The sequence below is a fragment of the Hyperolius riggenbachi genome, chromosome 8 (genome assembly GCF_040937935.1).
Source record: "Hyperolius riggenbachi isolate aHypRig1 chromosome 8, aHypRig1.pri, whole genome shotgun sequence".
Classification (NCBI taxonomy): Eukaryota; Metazoa; Chordata; class Amphibia; order Anura; family Hyperoliidae; genus Hyperolius; species Hyperolius riggenbachi.
In genome coordinates, this window is record NC_090653.1 from 85,863,366 (window position 1) to 85,885,902 (window position 22,537).

The window sequence follows — 22,537 nt, forward strand, 5'->3', positions numbered from 1 at the left end:
TTGCCACATGCGAATTCGCATAGCCAATACAAGTGAATGGGACTGTTTCCACTTGTCAGGATTTCTGAGCGTTTTCATCCGTGTGAAAAATTTGCATGGCAGAGCCATCAGAATTCGCATACCGCTATGCGGGTGTATGCGAATTTTCATGCAAATTCACACGCAAATTCGCATGGAATCAATTGAAAAGCGCACAGGCACTGTCATGGTTAAATTTGCATACAGCATCATTCATGCGAATTTGCATGAAAATTTGCATACAACCGCATGCGAAATTCGCATCCGCATGCAAATTTTTACCGTGGCGATTTGCACCGCACAAGTGGAAAAGGGCCCTTAAACCCCCCAGAAGTGTTTAAAATAAAATATTAAAAACAAAACAAACAAACAAAAAAAAACAGATGTATTTGAAATTATAACTGCTATAATCCACTGTGCTTATAATTGCTTATAAGAAAAAAAAAAGGAAATAGTAGTTATTTATTTCTAGCTGGGAGTACAGATCAGTTAACAAACAGATTTTGGTGAGCTGGCTTTGAATAAGTCAAGAATGTTGAGATGTTCTATTTAAAAAAACAAATCTGCCAGTTTCAAATCCATCTCAGAATCACAGCTTATCAAAGTGGAGGCTTTTTGGTCCACGGGAGCACCCGTAGTTGTAGTTCCAACTGCTGAGGCAGTTACAAATGGCAGTTATATTTTGAAAATAAACAAAAAATGGCAGTTGGAAAGTGGTCACTCACTGATTCAGTTGAGATGGTCACTCACTGATTCAGTTGAGTTGGTCACTCACTGATTCAGTTGAGTGAGCTTGAGCAGAGCAGAAAGCGTTGTCTGAGCTTGTGCTTAGGAGAAAGAAGAGCGTGATCTATATACAGAGGAAGAGCAGGATGGGGTGAGTACCGAGAAGATGATTTTCCAGGCCTGGGTGTTTTGCTGGCAGGGGCATAGCAATAGGGGGGTGCAGAGGTTGCGACCGCATCGGGGCCCTTGAGCCAGAGGGGTCCTCCCTTAACTGCAGTATGAGCTCTCTATTGGTCCTGTGCTCATTATAATCACTTCTATAGATGCTTTGAATGGTAGTAATCATTAACAAACTGTTCCCCATCCCCTCTTGCACCTCTGACACTGTAGTTGCCATTGGCAGGTTTTGGTGCGCCGTATCAACTGTTATGTATAGAATGCTTGGGGGGACCCATGTAAAACTTGCATCGGGGCCCACAGCTCCTTAGCTATGTCACTGTTTGCTGGCCACACCTAGGGGAGGAGCTGACACACCTCTCCACCCTAGTCTGATCAGGTTCAGGCTTCTTTTACACTGCAGTGGGTGGGTGTGTGTGTGTTTGGGGGGGTGTTGCAGGTTTCTGTGCATTGGTGTGGTTGGGGGGGTCTCCCAGGTAGCAGGGCAGAGGCTATTATACGGGGAGCCTTACAAACACACAGGCACAGTGGTGTAGCAATAAGGGTTGCAGAGGCCTCGACCACACCAGGGCCCTTGGGACAGATGGGCCCACAACTGTCTGTAACATTAGCTCTATATTGGTACTGTGCTTGTTATGATCACTTCTATTAATGATTTGAATGATAATAATGATAAGTTGTTCCCCATCCCGTTCTTGCACCTCTGACACTGTGGTTGTCCTTGGCAGATTTTGGTGCGCTGTATCAATTGTTATGTATACAGTACTTGGGGGGGCCCATGTAAAACTCGCACCAGGGCCTATAGCTCCTTAGCTACGCCACTGCACAGGCACAGATGTTTCCCCAGTGTTAGTTACCCCCCTCCCCACAGTGCCCAATTATTATTATTTAGTATTTATATAACGCCGACATCTTCCGCAGTGCTGTACAGAGTATGTTGTCTTGTCACTTAACTGACCCTCAAAGGAGCTCACAATCTAATCCCTACCATAGTTATATATCTATGTATGCATCGTGTAGTGTATGTATCACAGTCTAGGGCCAATTTTAGGGGGAAGCCAATTAACTTATCTGTATGTTTTCTTGTGGGAGGAAACCAGAGTGCCCAGAGAAAACCCACACAGACACGGAGAGAACATACAAACTCCTTGAAGATGTTGACCTGGCAGGAATTGAAACTGGCGACCCAGCGCTGCAAGACAAGAGTGCTAACCACTACGCCACCGTGCTGCCCGCGCAGTGAAATGGGCATGGGATAAATATCGTTATCAACATTAGAACATTAAAATGTTTGAAATATGTTATCATTTTAGAAACTTGCAACATTATAGTTTTTTTTTGTTATATTATATTGTTTGTAAAGATTTTAAATAATCAAATATGTTATTGTTTCTATGTGTGTAAAGGTGTTTGTGCAAGGGGGTTGGTTAGGGTTAGGAGCCACCATGGGGTGGTTAGGGTTAGGCACCACCAGGCGGACTGGTAATGGTTAGGCACCACCAGGGGGTGGTTAGGTTTAGGCACCGCCAGGGGATGGCTCTGTGTGAGAGTAGGGTTAGGTTAAGCTGTATTGATGAATTATGTTACAATTTTTAAAGTTAATATCTTGTCGTTTTCATTTCCAGTCTTGTTATTTAGTGGGGCCCTTTTTCTGCACGCGCTTTTTTCATGCACCCGAAAGCTAGATGTTCCCCCAGCTAAAGTCAGCCATACCATAGGCCCATGGGTCTGGCCTCTCTGTCTGTTTACTGCTAGCAAAGCCACAAAAAGGAAGTAGACTGCTTTGGAGAGGCTTATTTATAATGCAAGCACATGTAGCCGATAGGCACTCCGTTGCTGAGAGTTAAGCAGTAAGATCATGTTTATACTGTACAGCAAATGCCAGGTACAGAGTTGAACCTGGGATATGTTGTATAACCAAGATCTTACCGCCACAATCTCCAGGTGTTAGTGCTGTCACTGCAGATGCACTACTAAGCATGCGCCCGCTTGATAGTAGACAGAGTTCCTTTAGTGCCCGATGGTCTAGGTTCTCAACATGTGGGTTACTTATGCTGGACTCAATGGGTACTTAACCATTTCAGCCCGCTGGGATTTTTCACCTTATTCATCAGAGCAATTTTCACCTCCCATTCATTTGCTAATAACTTTATCACTACTTATCACAATTTATTGATCTATATCTTGTTTTTTCCGCCACTAATTAGGCTTTCTTTGGGTGGTACATTTTGCTAAGAATTTTTTTTTTAATAAATGCATTTTAACAAGATTAATAAGAAAAAAATGGAAAAAATTCATGATTTCAGTTTTTAACCATTATAGCTTTAAAATAATCCACGCTTCTATAATTAAAACCTATGTATTTCATTTGCCCATTTGTCACAGTTATGACACCATTTAAATTTTGTCCCTATCACAATGTATGGCGCCAATATTTTATTTGGAAATAAAGGTGCATTTTTTCCCATTTTGCGTCCATCACTATTTACAAGCTTATAATTTAAAAAATGTTCCCCCTTCACATGCATATTTAAAAAGTTCAGGCCCTTAGGTAACTATTGATGTCTTTTTTTTTTTTTTAATTGTAATTTTTTTTTCCCATTAAAAATTGTATTTGGGTAATATTTTGGTGTGGGAAATAAACAGTTAATTTTTAATGTTATTATATGTGTAAATTGTAATGTAAAAAATATGTAGATGTAGTTTTACTATTTGGCCACAAGATGGCCACCTTGAATTTTTTTTTCCCGTCCTTGTGCTTCTCGCTAAGCGGAAGTACAAGGGGGATGCGGAAATATTTCCGGGCAAAAAAACTGAAGCGGCTTGTAAGAGCGTTCGGTTTTTCTGCTGGGGAGACGGATCGGTGATGGGGAACCATGTTCCCGTTCACTGATCCCAGGGCTACCGGGGGACACCACGGGGGCGCGCCCGTGATCGCTACAGGTGGCAGAAATAGTTAAAGGACATCCAAGGCGAAAAAAAACTGAGATAAACAATTGTATCAATCCTCCTACTTCTATAAATGAATTTTAAAGTTATCCCACAGTTTTATTTTATATTTAAATAAACTTTTTAAGCTTTTACTGTTTCATGGCCTTTTCTCAATGACACATTAATTGAAGTATGCCAGGGCTAAAATATATGAACTATTGAAGCTTTTTATCTCTTTCCTGCTCTTAACCACTTTGTCCTTTGATACAGTATATCTACGTCAGCTGTGGCACCCTCCAAGCCAAAACCACGTAGATATACTGACCTGCTTGCAGCCCTATTGTGCAGGAACAGGTGCACTTCAGAGCGCACCTCCCGGCACTAACAGCTGCAATACTAATTGGTGAAAGGGAAAATGTTCCCTTGTAGCCAATTAGTGACCCCCCCCCCGCGTATGAACGATCACCGCTGTAGCAAACAGCTGTGATCCTTCATCTCTCCCCTCGGTGGCCAGATCTGTTAAAAAAACGGATCAGAAAGCAGCCTGACTCACCTTATTTCGTTCCAGCGATCAGCCTGCAGCCCGAGCCTCCGATCCCCACGCAGCCCTGTGATGCTGAATAGCCGGGGCCCGGCTTGATGACGTCATCAAGCCGGGACCCGGTATCCGGCATTACAGGGCTGCGTGCAGAGGTGGGATCGGAGGCTCGGGCTGCAGGCTGATCGCTGGAACGAGATAAGATGAGTCAGGCTGCTTTCTGATCCTTTTTTTTAACAGATCTGGCCACCGAGGGGGCTGCCTGGGTGGGGGGTGGGGCATCTGGCTGGCCCTTATGGGGGTGTGTGGACCCCTGGTGGAGGGTAAAATGTGCAGCTGGGGGGTGGGATAAAGTAAGAGGGGACACATTTTAATTTTAAGTGTATAATTTTATACTGGGGGCAGGTCTGGCTATAATGGTGAGGGGGGGGCCCTAATCCTGGGTGCACTCGCTAATCCTGAGGGCGCATCTGGCTATAATGGGGGACCACTATTCCTGGGGACACATTTAGTTATGATGAGGGGCAGCAATCCTGGGGATACATCTGTCTATCTATACTGGGAGGTGCCAAACACAGAGGACACATCAGGCTATACTGGGGGTGACTGATATTGGGGACACATCTGGCTATAGGGGGGGGGATCTGATACTCGGGACACATTTTGCTATCTATACTGGGTGGACATAATACTGGTGTCATGTTTTTGTCTCCTGTGGCACTTTTTATTTTTAAACTGGAATTGATAAAAACTGAGAAAAATTGCATTTTTTTTTTCATTTTTCCCCTCTTTTTCCCATTAAAATGCATAGAAAACTTTTTTGGTCTAGGGACAAAATACCCGCCAATGAAAGTCTAGTTTGTCCTGAAAAAAACGATACCTAGATCATTTAGGTGTCGTGAGTAGGAATAAAGTTATAGCTGATTAAAAAGGGACATTGCTAAAACGTCAAAATTGCTCTGGTCAATAAGGGGAAAACAAGGTCTGGATGCGAAGTGGTTAAAAGCCATTTACTGCCACAAAATTGTTTTATAGCTGCAATTCCTTATCATGAGGGTTACGCTAGAGTCTGAGCCGGTCCCGACCCAGACAGGAACTGCCACTTACATTCCTGATTTTTAACTCTTTCAGGCAGAGAAAGAAAAAAAGGAACACAGCCTAGTTATTTGTGTACTAGGCACTATACATACCCATGTCTATCTCATCATGTCACATGTCACCTCGTGAGTCCTTATGTTATGCAATCAAATCACTCTAGTGAGTTCTTAGGCATACAAAATATACTGTAAATCATAAATAACCTGTAAAAATATTTTTTGTTAATGAAAAAACATCTGGAAATATTTAGAAGTTAATCATATGTAAGGTATGTATTTCAAAAACAGATCATTCACACAAAAGGAACAGATATTTTCCTCTGCCTGCATGTGTAATAACAGTAATAACACCAGGGAAAGTAGTTACATATTTTCCACCCTGCATTGAAGTGTACTCGAGTTGACATATGACATGGTGAGATAGACCTGTGTATGTACAGTAGCAAATATATTAATAACTAGGCTGTGTTTCCGTTTTTATTTTCCTGCCTGAGAGAGTTACCCTACAGGCATGTAAGTGACAGCTTCTCTCATGTAGGACCCTTGTCAGATTATAGCGTAACCCTCACTGATAAGGAATTACAGCCATAAAACTCTTTCCTAGCAGAGAAGAGCTTCTGAGGGCAGGAGATAGATAAAAAGGTCAACTATTCCTATGTTTTAGCACTGGGACACTTAACCTCCCCGGCGTTCTATTGAGATCGCCAGGGAGGCTGCGGGAGGGTTTTTTTTTAATTAAAAAAAAACTATTTCATGCAGCCAACTGAAAGTTGGCTGCATGAAAGCCCACTAGAGGGCGCTCCGGAGGCGTTCTTCCGATCGCCTCCGCCGCCCAGAATAAACAAGGAAGGCCGCAATGAGCGGCCTTCCTTGTTTTGCTTAGATCGTCGCCATAGCGACGAGCGGAGTGACGTCATGGACGTCAGCCGACGTCAGCCGCCTCCGATCCAGACCTTAGCGCTGGCTGGAACTTTTTGTTCCGGCTGCGCAGGGCTCAGGCGGCTGGGGGGACCCTCTTTCGCCGCTGCTCGCGGCGAATCGCCGCTGCTCGCGGCGAATCGCCGCAGAGCGGCGGCGATCAGGCAGCACACGCGGCTGGCAAAGTGCCGGCTGCGTGTGCTGCACTTTATTTGAAGAAAATCGGCCCAGCAGGGCCTGAGCGGCAGCCTCCGGCGGTGATGGACGAGCTGAGCTCGTCCATACCGCTCAGGAGGTTAATAGATTGTCATTGAACAGAGTCAAGAAAAACATTAAGGGCCTATTTCCACTACACGCAGATTGGATGCAGAATTAATGCAGCATGAATGCAGAAAAACTGACTCCAATGAATGCCTATGGGAAAATCTGCATCAGAAAAATCGTGTTTAGTGGAAACAGGCCCATAGGCATTCATTGGAGTCAGTTTTTCTGCATCCATTTTGCATCCAATCTGTGTGTAGTGGAAACAGGCTCTAAGGCTTTGTTCAGTGTTCACATCTAAAATCGCAATCGCTGAGGCCAGCGTTTTGCGATTTTGTGAGTGATTTTTGTTTCCCCGATCCCGGCGCTTACCTGTGCACTTCGATATTGTATAAAGCATTTTTCTAAGCCCTTTTGCAGAGCGGTTCTGTTTGTTCACTTCCTGATGTCAGTCAGGAAGTGAACTCTTTCACCCTGAAATGAATAAATACAATGTATTTATTCATGAAAGCGCAAATGCAATTGATGCATAAAGCGATTTTGTGAGCGTTTTGCGCTTTTCCTATACCTTCCATTATAGCAAAATCTCCCCAAAAATGGTGCAGGCAGCGCTTTGGTCAGCGGAAAGCAGACAAAACGAGCAGATATGAACAGTTCCATAAGGAATCATTGCACAATCGCTTTTATGGTGATTTTGAAATCGCTGGTGCTGAAAAAATAACTAAACGCCCTAGGTGTGAACAAGCCTTAAATCTACTTTGTAAATGTTTAAAGGGGTTATCTGTATAGTTTTCAAAAACTAGACGAATGCAATTGCGCGTGCACGGCTGCACACGTCCTAGTTCCTGCGCAGTACAAATGTTTTCATATTGCGCCTGCGCATTATGCTCCCGGAGACGCGAACAGGAGCGAGGCCACACGTGGCAGCGCAGGCACAGTTGTACTCGTCTAGTTAGATGAATAATTGGACCGTGAAAGGAGGCGGGGAACAGAGGATCATAGGAGGATGGCGCGGGAAAGGACAGCTGCAGGGGGCCGGTTAGAAGCCCCAGGTAAGTGTCAGTTCTTGTTTTTTAAAACTATCCACAGAACCACTTTAAACATAAAATAAAACCATGGAATATCTTAAAACAAATAGTTTATCTCAGTTTATTATAACTGAAAGAACAACTGATGAGCAAGGTAATGCCCATGTTTCACTATGGTTCACATGGACACAGTTTAACAGTGTGCTGACCAGGAAGCTGTTATGGGGTAATGGCCATTTTCAAAATGGAGGACGGATAATTCTATTTATCACAGTGGACAAACAGTACGCAGAAGAGGAGAAAGGGATTGATGAGTAGACTATACATAGGTATACTGTATATGACATGTGTATGTTTATTTTTGACTTTTTTAGTTCAGGTTTGCGTTAAGATTAGTGGACACCTGTAATGGCTGCAACCCGTAGTGATCTGATGCGATTGCTAGGGTGACAGTTCTGGCAAAGAATACTGTACAGACAGACAGACAGCTTCTGTGCTGTTACCTAGCAGTGCTCTTGCATTTGGATCCAATCACTACAGACCACTGGCCTACAAACAATGATGCGGGGGAGGGCGTAGCAGAGCTGGTACAATGTCCTCCAGCACCCAAGGCTGAGACACCAAAGTGCGCCCCTCCATCCCTCCCACCCCAGCCGTCACACACTGATTGCTATTAGACTAGGAGGTGACACCCCCCCCCCAACACCTTAATCTCTAGTTATGTGGCTTGCAGTCACTGCCATGCATCCCCTTGTCTTATTTGTTTATGCTTTAAACACAAAAAGGGAATGATAGCTGAGTGAGTTGTGCGCCCCCTCCTACACTGCGCCCTAAGGCTGGAGCCTCTCTCGCCTCTGCCTCGGCCCAGCCCCGGGTGAGGAGTAGGCAGGGGAGGGGGGGGGGGGGTGACAAATAGACAAGCCAGCTGCTGAGTCTGTAAGATGAATGCACTTCTATAGTGCATGGAGAAGCCATGGTGTCTGAGAGTGCCCTGTATGTCCCGCCCGTTTAACTGTAGCACTGATTGGAAGAGTGCGCCCTCTGACACAGCTGCTCCGCCCACCCACTCCTTTGCTTGTGTCTACACAACAAGCTCTCCTGTAGAGACGTAGCGAGCGGTTCGCCGGCGAACGGTTCCAGGCGAACTTCGCGGAAGTTCGATTTGCCCATAATTCACTATGAGGGTCAACTTTGACCCTCTGCATCACAGTCAGCAGGCACATTGTAGCCATTCAGGCTACACTAAGCCCTGGAGCCCCCCCCCCCCCCTCCCTTTTATAAGGCAGGCTCGCTGGCCATGACACTCACTCGTGTGCCTGCTGCAAATAGACAGACTAGGGAGAGCTGCTGCAGATTTTTTCTCCTAGGGAAAGATTAGTTAGGCTCTTGGCTTGCTCCTGGCTGATTGTTATTGCTAAAATATCACCCCTCAACAGCTCTTTTGAGAGCTAATGTTTTCCTGATGTGTTTTTTTTTTTTTGTGTGTGTTGCTCACTGACACTGACATTATACAGCCTTATCTGTTGCAGCTGGACCTTGGTAATTGTAATTACTGTGCCAACCAGTCCCTGCCTAACTATCTATACTGGGACACCTACCTACCTATACTAGGGGACCTACCTATGCCTACCTACCTATACTGGGACTCCTACCTATGCCTAGCTAACTAGTGAGGCACCTACCTATGCCTACCTACCTATACTGGGACTCCTACCTATGCCTAGCTAACTACTGGGACACCTACCTACCTATACTGGGGCTCCTACCTATGCCTACCTACCTATACTGGGACTCCTACCTATGCCTACCTACCTATACTGGGACTCCTACCTATGCCTAGCTAACTACTGGGACACCTACCTACCTATACTGGGGCTCCTACCTATGCCTACCTACCTATACTGGGACTCCTACCTATGCCTACCTACATACAAGAAGATAATAAGGTCGTTACTTCATTGTGGACAGACCAAATTTGATTAGCTGGACAGTCACTGTTGTTCTATCATTGAGCTACCACAGCCCGGCGACCATATGGGCTGGAAAACTGCCACGGCCTGCACTCTGGCCATGTTGCGCACCAGTCCAGCACGGCCGTCACTACGCAAACAGCTGATTGCGGTGCGTTACACAGTGAGTTTGGTGTGTCAGTGTGAAGCAGTACTCTAATTACACTCCCTGATTGATGTATACACATACAAGATGTTTTAAAGCACTTTAGGCCTGCAATTTAGCATTCAATGTGATTTCTGCCCTTAAAACGCTGCTTTGCGTCAAATCCAGATTTTTCCCCGGGACTTTGGGCATGTATCCCACTCCGCCATGCCCCCTCCAGGTGTTAGACCCCTTGAAACATGTTTTCCATCACTTTTGTGGCCAGCATAATTTTTTCTATTTTTCAAAGTTCGCCTCCCCGATAAAGTGTATTGCGGTTCACGAACTTTTCCGCGAACCGAACCTTCCGCGAAGGTTCGCGAACCGAAAATCGGAGGTTTGCGACATCACTACTCTCCTGTACTTGCATGCTGTCTGGCTGGAAGACAGGAATCACTCCTCTTTTCACACAGCATAGCTGTGCTTCCAGCCTGGACTCTGCAGGCACCAGCTTATCAAATCAAATCAAAAATAGCTTTATTGACATGACCAAGTTTCAATACAGGCATTGCTAATGCAGGGGGAATGAGGGAGATGGGATGGGGTGGGGTGGGGGTGCAGTGAGTTAGCAGTTCGTGGACTGGTTTCTATGAACACAAGAAGAAAAACACAACATGCAGGACTTTTTTTAATCACATCAAATTGGAATTGCATGTAGTGTAAAAGAGCATTTACAGCAGGGGTCCCCAAAATGATTTGGGACCACTTTCTAGTCTAAACATTTATCCGGGGACCGGCTATGTGGGTGAGTGTGTGTTTGGGGGGTGTTGGAGGTGTCTGTGCATTGGTGTGGTTGTGGGTCTCCCAGGTAGCAGGGCAGGGGCTATTATACAGGGAGCCTTACAAACCTCACACAGGCACAGTTGTTTCCCCAGTTTAAAAAATCTCTCTCTCTCTTTTTTGCAGAGCTTACCTGAGTCATCTGTGGAGAGGACGGGCAACCGATCCTGGGAATGGAGCGAGGGACGGAGTTGAGCCAGGTGAGAACCATAGCAATTCAACTATAACCCCAACACAGCAACATTCCACTGTTCAGCTCTGTGTCATAGCTTACTAGTACCCCATAATGCTTCCCAGTACCCCCATAAAGCTTCCCAGTACCCAATAATGCTAATCAGTACCCCAAAATGCTTTTCAGTACCCCCATAAAGCTTCCCACTGCCCCCATAAATCTTCCCAGTACCCAATAATGCTTCCCAGTACCCCCATAATGCCTCCCAGTACCCCCATAAATCTTCCCAGTACCCAATAATGCTTCCCAGTACCCCATAACGCCTCCCAGTACCCCCATAAAGCTTTCCAGTACCCCATAATGCTTCCCAGAACCCCATCATGCTTCCCAGTACCCAATAATGCTTCCCAGTACCCCCATAATGCCTCCCAGTACCCCCATAAAGCTTTCCAGTACCCCATAATGCTTCCCAGAACCCCATCAAGGTTCCCAATACCCCCATCATGCTTCCCGGTACCCCCATAATGCTTCCCAGTATCCAATAATGCTTCCCAGTACCCCCATAAAGCTTCCCAGTACCCCATCATACTTCCCAGTACCCCCATAATGCTTCCCAGTACCCCCTAATGCTTCCCAGTACCCTCATAAATCTTCCAAGTACCCCATAATGCTTCCCAGTACCCCAAAATGCTTCTCAGTACCCCAAAATGCTTCTCAGTACCCCCAGAAAGCTTTCCAGTACCCCAAAATGCTTCCCAGTACCCCATAATGCTTCCCGGTACCCTATCATGCTTCCCAGTACCCCCATAAAACTTCCCAGTACCCCATCATGCTTCCCAGTACCCCATCATGCTTCCCAGTACCCCCATAATGCTTCCCAGTACCCCCATAATGCTTCCCAGTACCCCCATAATGCTTCCTAGTACCCCCATAAAGCTTTCCAGTACCCCCATAATGCTTCTCAGTACCCCATCATGCTTCCCAGAACCACATAATGCTTCACAGTACCCCATAAAGGTTCCCAATACCCCCATCATGCTTCTCAGTACCCATCATGCTTCCCAGTACCCCATCATGGTTCCCAGTACTCCACTAGTAGGCCCCACCTTCCGAGTACCCCATAATAACAGAATTTCCAGTACTCCCATAGTGTGCCCCACCTCCTCAGTACCCCATAATGTGTCCAGTGGTGTAGGAACCACCATAGCAGCCATATCCATGCTATGAGGCCTGTAGCCATTATAGCAATAAGGGCAGGGCCCGATGTTCCTGGATGCAAGTGCTTTTTTCCTGTCTCCTTATGTCCAGCCTGGCCGTGATCACCACCCCTACCGACCTTATCCCCCCCCCCCCCCCCCCCCCCCCCCCCATGCCGCAGCTCATTGAAGCAGAAGGCTGACAAGTGAAAGGGGACTATTTTTCACCAGCCGCCTCATCGTGGATTGATACAGCAAGCTCTGTTCCTGACAATCAGTTCTTAGTTCCGTCTGGGAACAGAGCAGTACTGTGCTGGCCGTGGATCCACCCCCTCCCCTCCATGCTGCCTCTACACATGGAGAGAGCCGGAGGGGAGACAGAAAGAGGAGAGGACACAGAGATGAGCTGCGTGGCAGGGGACTGAGTTTTGCCACCATGCAGCCACTCCATCAGTCTCCTCTACTGTCAGGCTGACTGCCTCCCACACCTGCCACTCTGCCAGAGGGAGAAGGGGAATGAAGGGAAAAGCAGCATGCTGTGCCACATCACCTGTCACCACCCCATCAGTGCCAGGCAGTAGGCAGCAAGCATTTACTAACCTACGGGGGCTGCTTCATGCCTCCCATCTATATGAGGGCTTTATTTTGCGGCTTCCTGTGCTGCAGAACTGCAGGTTGAAATATCCATAGTAAAATTGTGTGCCCTAGGCCACCACAGTGCATGCTGGTGGAGGTGTATTCCATTCATTTGGTTACATCACCCAGCATGCACTGTGGTGGCCTAGGGCACGCGACATTACTGCAGATATTTAAACCTACAGTTCCCGCAGCACAGGAAGCAGCAAGCCGGGGGCCTCATATAGATGGGGGCATAGAGAAGCCCCCATAGGATAGTAAATGCTTGCCTCCCACCCCACAAGCCCACAGCATTTACCAACCACCCTTAAGGTGGCCACACACCATACAGTTTTTTAAATATCTGTTCAATTTAAGAATTGCAATCAATTTTTCTGACTGATTGTAACATTTCAAAAATCTGACCAATGTACCACACACCTATGTTCAATTTCCCCCCAATTATGATAAAACTGATTGCAAACTCTGAGAAAAGGGCTAGGGTGTGTATATAAATAAACTGACAATCTAACACACACCATACAATCTTTAAAAAAATTGAAAATAAATATCTATCATTCCGGATCGATATAAATCGGAAAAAATGAGAAATCCGATCAGATTTTTCAGTCGAATGAAAAAAAAAGCTTTCTTTTATTTATTTGTCGTTTGTGGTGCTTGGGTCTCTTTAAAGGGACCTGAGCATCCCATTTGAACAATATATCAAAAACCTCCCCTTAAGGGCATGAAGAAGCAAGATGGAGGCAGTTGTATACAGGGGCTATGGGGTCCAGTCATTTCTTGCTATGCCCCTAAATGTGTCCCAGCTTCCCAGCACTCTCATATGTCCCGGCTTCTCAGGAGCCCATAAGGTGTCCAATATTTCCAGCACCGCATAATGTATCCCAGCCTCCAGCTTCTCTGTACCCCCATAGTGTATTACATGTTTCCAGTACCCATAAACTGTGTTTCTGCTTACCATTGCCTCCCTGGTGTGTGACTAGTGATGGACCGGGGCTGTACTGACCGGGACCACTCTGACAAGCATTGGGTCTAGAATGCAATTTTACCTCTGTGTACAAATGGGACTGCAGTTACCACTGATGGGGCTACAGTGACTGGGACTACTGATCATTAACAGGGGCTGACCTATGACACTGACAGACACACTGCACTGTGACACTAACAGACACGCTACACTGTGATACTGACAGACACGCTGCACTGTGATACTGACAGACACGCTGCACTGTGACACTGACAGACACACTGCACTGTGATACTGACAGACACGCTGCACTGTGACACTGACAGACACGCTGCACTGTGACACTGACAGACACACTGCACTGTGATACTGACAGACACGCTGCACTGTGACACTGACAGACACACTGCACAGTGACGCTGACAGACACACTGCACTGTGACACTGACAGACACACTGCACTGTGACATTGAGACACTATACAGCAACAATGACAAAATGACAAGCACACACTGGTGACTCTGATTGCCACATTGCACTGTGACACTGACATGCTCTCTACTGTGACACTGACATGCACTCTACTGTGACACTGACAGACACATTGCATTGTGTGGCACGTTTAGGCAAACTGACAAACACAAAACAAGCATTTACGGATTGTGCATAACCCCTTCATAATGTAGCCCCACAATGGTAAATATATTTTTTTAAACAAAACATGTATGTTAGTACAATATACGGGATTTTAGAATGGAATAGAGGGACTGTGGGATTTGTTTCCAAAACAGGGACAGTTGTAAGACATGCCACTGCGTCTGCCATGCAGCTCCCATGTCTTTTCACTTGCTGGACAGGTTTGTATCCAAAACCAGGTTAGTTGGGAGATAAAGTTTAGGTGAATGAGGAGGGTGATATAACTAAATAGTAAAGGTTGGTGTTGAATACATCCAAGCTGCTAAAAAAAAAAAGATCCATTTACCTGGAGCTTCATCCAACCCGTGACAGCCATCCTGTGCCCTCACCGCAGCTCCGGTGGCTCCCGGTCTTCTCCGTTGGTGCAGCTGACCTCGCCAGGTTGGGTTCCGGGTCGGCTTCTTCTGCGCTCCACTACGCGGGTCACGTGGTCTCTCCGACGTCATCAGGACGGTACTGCACAGACGCAATAGTTCTGCACCTGTGCAGTACTGTCCTGATGACGTCGGCGAGACCATGTGACCCACGCGGTGGGGCGCAGAAGAAGGCGACCCGGAACCCGATCGGTCGGCTGCACCAGCGGAGAAGGCCGGGAGCCACTGGAGCTGCGGCGAGGGCACAGGACGGCTGCCATGGGCTGGAGGAAGCCCCAGGCAAGTGGATCTTTTTTTTTTTCTTTTTTTTAGCAGCTTGGATCACTCCTTGGATCACTCCTTTAAGGCATGGGAGGACTGAGTGATTAGGGTTAGGTGTAACCCAGGCAGTAAGGTTAGGGATAGTCATAGAAAGAGGGAGTGGTTAAGGTCAGGTGTAACCCAGGCAGTAAGGTTAGGGAAAGGCATGGGAGGAGGGAGTGATTAGGGTCAGGACCCAGGCAGTAAGGTTAGGGATAGTCATAGAGGGAGGAAGTGATTTGGGTCAGGTGTAGCCCAGACAGTAAGGTTAGGGATAAGGCCCATACACACGTCGGATTTTTCCGAACGACGGGTCGTTTGAACATCCCGTCGTCCGCACGCCAAATCGGACGTGTGTACAGACTGTCGTTCGGGTGATAAGACTGGTCTTGAGCGATCCGCCCGGCGGATCGCTCAAAACCAGTCTTGTCACCCGAACGATAGTCTGTACACAAGCCCGAATTGGCGTGCGGACGACTGAACGACAGGACGTTCAAACGACCCGTCGTTTGGAAAAATCCGACGTGTGTATGGGCCTATAGTCATAGAACGAGGTAGTGATTAGAGTCAGGTGTAACCCAGGCAGTAAGATTAGAGATAGGCATAGATGGAGGAAGTGATTAGGGTTAGGTGTAGCCCAGGCAGTAAGGTTAGGGATAGTCATAGAAGAAGGAAGTGATTTGGGTCAGGTGTAACCCAGGCAGTAAGGTTAGGGATAGTCATAGAAGGAGGAAGTGATTTGGGTCAGGTGTAACCCAGGCAGTAAGGTTAGGGAACCCAGGCAGTTAGGTTAGGGATAGTCATAGAAGGAGGTAGTGATTAGAGTCAGGTGTAACCCAGGCAGTAAGATTAGAGATAGGCATAGATGGAGGAAGTGATTTGGGTCAGGTGTAAACCAGGCAGTTAGGTTAGGGATAGTCATAGAAGGAGGAAGTGATTTGGGTCAGGTGTAACCCAGGCAGCAAGGTTAGGGATAGTCATAGAAGGAGGAAGTGATTTGGGTCAGGTGTAACCCAGGCAGTTAGGTTAGGGATAGTCATAGAAGGAGGGAGTGATTTGGGTCAGGTGTAACCCAGCCAGTAAGGTTAGGGATAGTCATAGAAAGAGGAAGTGATTTGGGTCAGGTGTAACTCAGGCAGTGAGGTTAGGGATAGTCATAGAAGGAGGAAGTTATTTGGGTCAGGTGTAACCCAGGCAGTTAGGTTAGGGAAAGGCATAGAAGGAGGGAGTGATTAGGGTCAGGTGTAACCTAGGCAGTAAGGTTAGGGATAGGACAGTAAAGCAACTAGAAGTTGCTAGATAGAAGAGCGGTAATGTAATGATTTCTGACCCCATCTTCTCTTGTCCCTTTCTAGTGGAAGTCCATGTGCACATTCCAACTTCCGTCACCTCTGAAGCAGAGGGCATCCGACTCGTCAACTTTAGTCTAAGAGTTGCGATTTCGGAGCACCCTCAAGACCGGTGGAGGGAAGTGGCAACCTCACAGTGGGGAAACAACCTTGCAGTGCGCGTGACCTTGCGCCTCCCCAGAATACGTCACAGGATCAACGTTAATGTTCCTGTTGGTAAGTCACTGTATATACAATGTAAGTCATTCAAGAAACACCAGTCCTGCTGGCATGCACATCGCCACATCTGCAGAGGGAGAGGGCAGCACATCACCTCATAACCTTGTTAGCTTGGCCAAGTGTGCCATCTGATAGAGGAATTTTCTGTCAGAGATCAAGCGGGGTAAAGGCTTCTATAACACAATTTTACATTTTTTAAAGATTATACATTAGGTTGAATAGAAATATTGGGGTGTATTCAGCAAAGCTTTGCAAGTAGAGCACAGTTCCCCAACCCTGTCCTCAAGGCCCACCAACAGTACATGTTTTGCAGGAATCCACACACAATCACAGGTGGGGTAATTAGTGTCTCAGTAGAGCTGATCAAATACCTCTGTGGATTTCCACAAAACATGCACTGTTGGTGGGCCTTGAGGACAGAGGTGGGGAACACTGGTGCAGTACCCAGGTAATGCAAGCATTATCTAGGTAACATTGGTCACACTAATTGCACAACGTGTGCTAAGGGCTTTGGAGTCGGAGTTGAGGAGTTGGAGCAAAGTTTTGGGTGCCTGGAGTCGCTGGTTTCATAAACTGAGGAGTCAGAGTTGGATAATTTGTGTACCGACTCCACAGCCCTGCATGTGCTGCTTTGTTGTCAGAGGTACTGGTAAAATTGCTCTATGCACTCCCTGTGCATTGCAACTTTACCATAAGGCACTGCAGGCACATGCCTACAGGCCCTCCCTGAGTGCCTCCCTCCCTCCCTCCTTTCCTATACAGAGTCCTGAGTGGAGTGTAAATGAGAGGTTACTCACCCTGGTCTTTCCACTGACAAGATCACCCTTCAGTCAGGGGCACCTCTAGCTACTTAATACTGAGGTTCTTCTAACTACCCAATACTAGGGGGCACCTCTAGCTACTTATTGTTGAGGGTACTTCTAGCCGCCTAATACTAAGGGGCACCTGTAGACAGGCGGGATTTGTAGGTTCATGGAGGGATAAGTCTAGAGTGCCAGGGCATCTGTGCCTATAGGCTCCTGTCAGGTAAATCCGGGCCTGCCACCGCTGACTCTGATTAAACATTTCTGAGCAGAACACCCCTCGTCGCGCATACCATAAAGATTTCATAAGAAAAATATGTTGTTTTATAATTCAAACCACACTGCTCCTTTCTATCCTGGTTCATTTTCCGTCATATTAACATTTTAAAAATAGTAATATATCAATTTAAAGGATGGAATAAACTTTAGAGTCAATTTAAACACATTTTAGTAGAGAAATATCTATATTTACATAGAAAGAGGGACAAAGTCCTGAAAGAGGGACAAATGAGGAGGAAAGAGGGGCAGAGGAACAGGGCTCCCAAAGAGGGACTGTCCATCCGAAAAAAGGACAGTTGTGAGCTATGCATTCACCCATTCAATCACCAATCCTATGTTAGGGAACAATGAGGAGTAAATTAACTACAAGGTATACTTTATGGTAGGTACTCTTTAAGAACTTTTGGGGTGTATGCAATAAACTGTGTTAAGCAACATTTTTTTTTTTCAAAATCTTTTTATTGGCAAATTCCAACATATCATTCACATACAGCATATATTTATAAATGAAGTATAAGTATGACATAATGTAGACGTTATAAGCATATGACCCTTATAAGCATACATCCCAATAAATCATCATTATATATACCATAGGTGTCAAAAATAGGACTATACTGAATTATGGTATTTGAAATTGGTCATCCTATACAGACTATACATTAAGTCATATCTGAATATTGCCTAACCAGCAACTAACATTGTTCAACAGAACTAAAATATGTACTAACAGTATTGTAAGCAGACATATGTCAATTTAAGCAACATTTTGTGTGTAAAGTCTTACTTCATCATGAGTAGGGCAGAATGCAATACATTACATGCAATGCATTACGCTCTACTCATCATGCATAAAACTTTACGCATGTAATTCTGCTTAATGCAGTTTATTGCATACAACCCCTTGTGTATTACCCCACTCTGTAAAGTCAAATAGTGTACCCTGGGCAGATTTCCTCTCCCTTCCCATCATGCTTTTGGAACAGGAAGAGAGAGTAAAGCTCCCTAACATGAATATAGACTCTTAAAACCTGAAAAAGTTTCACATTCAATAATAAATGTTCCCTTTCATTGAACTTGTAGGACTTGTAGGACTCGGGACCACCTCTCCACTGGCTTTTGTGTTGTCCTTTCGAGCACCTGGAGCGCGCCTTGCTGACCTGAGGTCCCTTCCGGTAAGAGATTTTGTTTCCATATTTTCAATAGGGATTCGCATACATGAGCTCCAGCGATGGGTAACATTGTCGCATGGAGATGTTTTCCATCAATCTCATGTCTGCAAAACACTGCTGAAGCGCTTTAACCTCCTTAGCGGTGTGCCCGAGACTGTGTCGGGCATACCGCTCTGTGGCCCCAGGAGTACCCCATAAATAAATAATTGTGCCTAATGACTGTAAAGCATATAGCTAGCACTAGGCTAGCTTGTAAGAGTGCTGGGCACCCCTGGATCCCCGCGATCCCCCCGTTTATACGTTACCCCCCCCCCCCTGGATCCAGCGATCACGCAGCCTCCCGGGACACAGCACCGGTCTCTCTATGGGGAGGATCGGGTTTGCGCATGACGTCAGCGACGTCATGAGGTCATCTGCGATCCTCCCCATAGTGAAGACCAGAGCTGTCCGGGGAGGCTGCGCCAATCGCTGGATCCAGGCTGGGTAACATATAAATGGGGGAGCGGTGGCGATCAGAGGGTACCCAACACCTTTACTAGCTAGCCTAGTGCTAGCTATATGCTTTACAGTCATTAGGCACAATTATTTTAAAAGCGGGCAAAAAGTAACAAAACCTCTTGAGCGGCGTAACGCTCAGGAGGTTAAGAAGAGTCCCTTTGTACTGTGTCCCATTGGCTGAAAGTAAGAACTTGGTATGCTTCTCATTTTTACTTATATATTTACAGGAAAATTTGCAGGTGACGCTCCATCGTCAGCAGCCGGAGGAGGAGCAGCCGGAGGAGGAGGAGCCACTGAGTAAAGATGATCAAAAGAAGGTAAAGGAATAAACCTTTTTTTTTGGGGGGGGGGGGGGTACATTTTAGTGCACTGTAGTGCAGGGAACAGTAATAAGCTATAATATATCCTAGCCTCAAGAGTTAATGTTAGGTAAAAAGGTTGCAGGGAGGGAGGTAGTGGTAGGTGTAGATGGGGGGAGGTTAGTGTTAGGTGTGGAGAAGGGGGAGAGGTTAATGTTATGCTGGATACATACGTTACGACTTTCCGTATGATAGATGCATCTGATTTATAAATTCCCTCATGTCCGATATTACTCCCGATCGATTCTGTGCTCGATTTCTCATAGAAGTGAATGGAAAAAGATAAGAAAAACGAGCGAAGATAAGAGAATCGAGTGCAGAATCGAGCGGAAAAAACGATCAGGTGGGAAAATCGAGCGGAAAATCGTAACAAGTGTACCCAGCATAACATGTGGAAAAAGGGGCAGTTAGTATTAGGTGTGGAAAGGGGGAGGTTAGCTTTAGGTGTGGAGAGGTTAGAGTTAGGTGTGGAGATGGGGAGGTTAGGGTTAGGTGTAGTGATGGGGGAGGTTAGTGTTAGGTGTAGTGATGGGGGAGGTAAGGGTTAGGGGTGGAGAGGGGGGAGGTTAGTGTTAGGAGTGGGGAGGCGTGAGGTTAGTGTTAGGGGTGGAGTGGGGTGAGGTTTGTGTTAGGAGTAGAGACGCGAGGTTAGTTTTAGGATTGGAGAAGGGGGAGGTTAGTGTAACATGTGGAGGGGAGAGGGAGGTTAGGGTTAAGTGTGGAGAGGGGGGAGGTTAGTGTTAGGAGTGGAGAGGGGGGAGGTTAGTGTTAGGAGTGGAGAGGGGGAGGTTAGTGTTAGGAGTGGAGAGGCGGGAGGTTAATGTTAGGGGTGGAGAGGGGGGGAAGTTTGTGTTAGGTGTGGAGACTGGAGATGGGGAGGTTAGAGTTAGGAGTGGAGAGACGCGAGGTTAGTTTTAGGATTGGAGAGGGGGAGGTTAGTACAACATGTGAAGGGGAGGTATGGGGAGGGGGAAGTTAGGTGTGGAGAGGGGGAAGGTTAGGGTTAGGTGTGGAGAGGGGGGAGGTTAGTGTTAGGTGCGGAGAGGGGGGAGGTTAGGGTTAGGTGTGGAGATGGGGGAGGTTAGTGTTAGCTGTGGAGAGGGGGGGAGCTTAGTGTTAGTAGTGGAGAGTGGTGAGGTTAGTGTTAGGGGTGGAGAGGGGGTAGGTTAGCTTTAGGTGTGGAGAGGGGGGAGCAGAGCTGGGACAACGTCCTTCAGCACCCAAGGCTGAGACACCAAAGTGCGCCCCTCCATCCTTCCCCCCCCAGCCGTCACACACTGATTGCTACTAGACTAAGAGGCGCCCCAGGGCCCCAAACCTCCCCAATACCTTAATCTCTAGTAATCTGACTTGCAGTCACTGCCATGTATCCCCTTTTCCTATTTCTTTCTGCTTCAAACACAATTGGGAATGACAACTGAATGAATTGTGCACCCCCTCCTACACTGCGCCCTGAGGCTGGAGCCTCTCCAGCCTCTGCCTCGGCCCGGCCCTGGGGGGGAGGTTAGTGTTAGGAGTGGAGAGGGGGAGGTTTGTGTTAGATGTGGAGATGGGGGAGGTTAGTGTTAGGAGTGGAGGGGGGGGTAGATTTATGTTATGCTTGGAGATGGGGGAGGTTAGTGTTAGGAGTGGAGAAGGGGAGGTTTGTGTTAGCTGTGGATAGGGGGGAGCTTCGTGTTAGGAGTAGAGAGGGGGGAGGTTAGTGTTAGGTTTGGAGATGGGGGAGGTTAGTGTTGAGTGTGGAGAGGTTAGTGTTAGGGGTGGAGAGGGGGGAGGTTTGTGTTAGGAGTGGAGAGGGGGGAGGTTTGTGTTAGGAGTGGAGAGGGGGGAGGTTAGTGTTAGGTGTGTAGAGGGGGGAGGTTAGGGTTAGGTGTGGAGATGGGGAGGTAAGGGTTAGGTGTGGAGAGGGGGGAGGTTAGTGTTAAGAGTGGAGAGGGGAGGTTTGTGTTAGGTGTGGAGATTGGGGAGGTTAGTGTTAGCTGTGGAGACAGGGGAGCTTAGTGTTAGGGGTGGAGAGGGGGAGGTTAGGGTTAGGTGTGAAGGGGGGGAGGTTAAGGGGAGGTATGGAGAGAGGGGGAGGTTAGTGTTAGGAGTAGAGAGGGGGGGGAGTTAATGTTAGGAGTGGAGAGGCGTGAGGTTAGTGTTAGGTTGTTACGGTGCTACGGTGGAAAATACAGCAATATCTGTGTATTCTGTGGTCTATTCTGCCTTCATTGCGCTAATAAGCATTTTCTCCATCCACAGAGGAAGCGGGAAGATGATGGGATGTGCGCCATCTGCCTCGCTGATATCCAGCAGGAAGAGAGGGTGAGGTAAGTAATGCTCATTTCTGTTACACATTTCTATTGTCTTTGCTGTATTTAGTGTCACATATAGCCTCTGTCAGTCTGGATATTAATGTATATTTCTGTTCTCCCTGCAGACGACTTCCGTGCAACCACCCTTTCCACCAGACCTGCATCGATCGTTGGCTGCAGGAGAGCCGGACCTGTCCCCTCTGCAGGAGTTCCATCGCCGCACCCCATCACATCTGAACACCGCTGGATAACAGGCCTTTTTTTGCAGTTTTATTTATGTTTCCTTGTGTTAGGAGTGGAGAGGGGGAGGTTAGGGTTAGGTGTGGAGAGGGGGGAGGTTAGGGTTACGTGTGGAGAGGGGGGAGGTTAGTGTTAGGAGTGGAGAGGGGAAGGTTAGTGTTAGGTGTGCAGATGGGGAGGTTTGTGTTTGGTGTGGAGATGGGGGAGGTTAGTGTTAACTGTGGAGAGGAGCGAGGTTAGTGTTAGGTGTGGAGATGGGGGGAGAGTGGACACAGACGGGAGATTCCCTGCATGTATTCTGTGTATTCTGTGGTCTATTCTGCCTTCATTGTACTAATAAGCATTTTCTCCA

General features: G+C 46.9%; 2 protein-coding genes across 2 annotated transcripts in view; one reads left to right on the forward strand and one right to left on the reverse strand.

Moving 5' to 3' along the window:
- Positions 1–22,537, reverse strand: part of LOC137528235 (tetratricopeptide repeat protein 16-like) — a 74,444-nt gene that overhangs the window by 23,296 nt on the left and 28,611 nt on the right. The window lies entirely within an intron of this gene.
- LOC137528233 (uncharacterized) lies at positions 790–22,260 on the forward strand. Its single transcript, XM_068249519.1, has 7 exons — positions 790–895; positions 10,755–10,828; positions 16,325–16,534; positions 18,703–18,794; positions 19,517–19,606; positions 21,893–21,960; positions 22,071–22,260. The coding sequence occupies exons 1-7, from the start codon at positions 891–893 to the stop codon at positions 22,180–22,182; spliced, it is 651 nt and encodes a 216-aa protein (XP_068105620.1). The 5' UTR covers positions 790–890; the 3' UTR covers positions 22,183–22,260.

Excerpts from the sequence above, each read along its gene's own strand:
- LOC137528233 (XM_068249519.1), top strand. Across the intron at positions 10,829-16,324 it reads GAGGGACGGAGTTGAGCCAG|TGGAAGTCCATGTGCACATT; the intron begins GTGAGAACCATA and ends GTCCCTTTCTAG. Across the intron at positions 18,795-19,516 it reads CTGACCTGAGGTCCCTTCCG|GAAAATTTGCAGGTGACGCT; the intron begins GTAAGAGATTTT and ends ATATATTTACAG.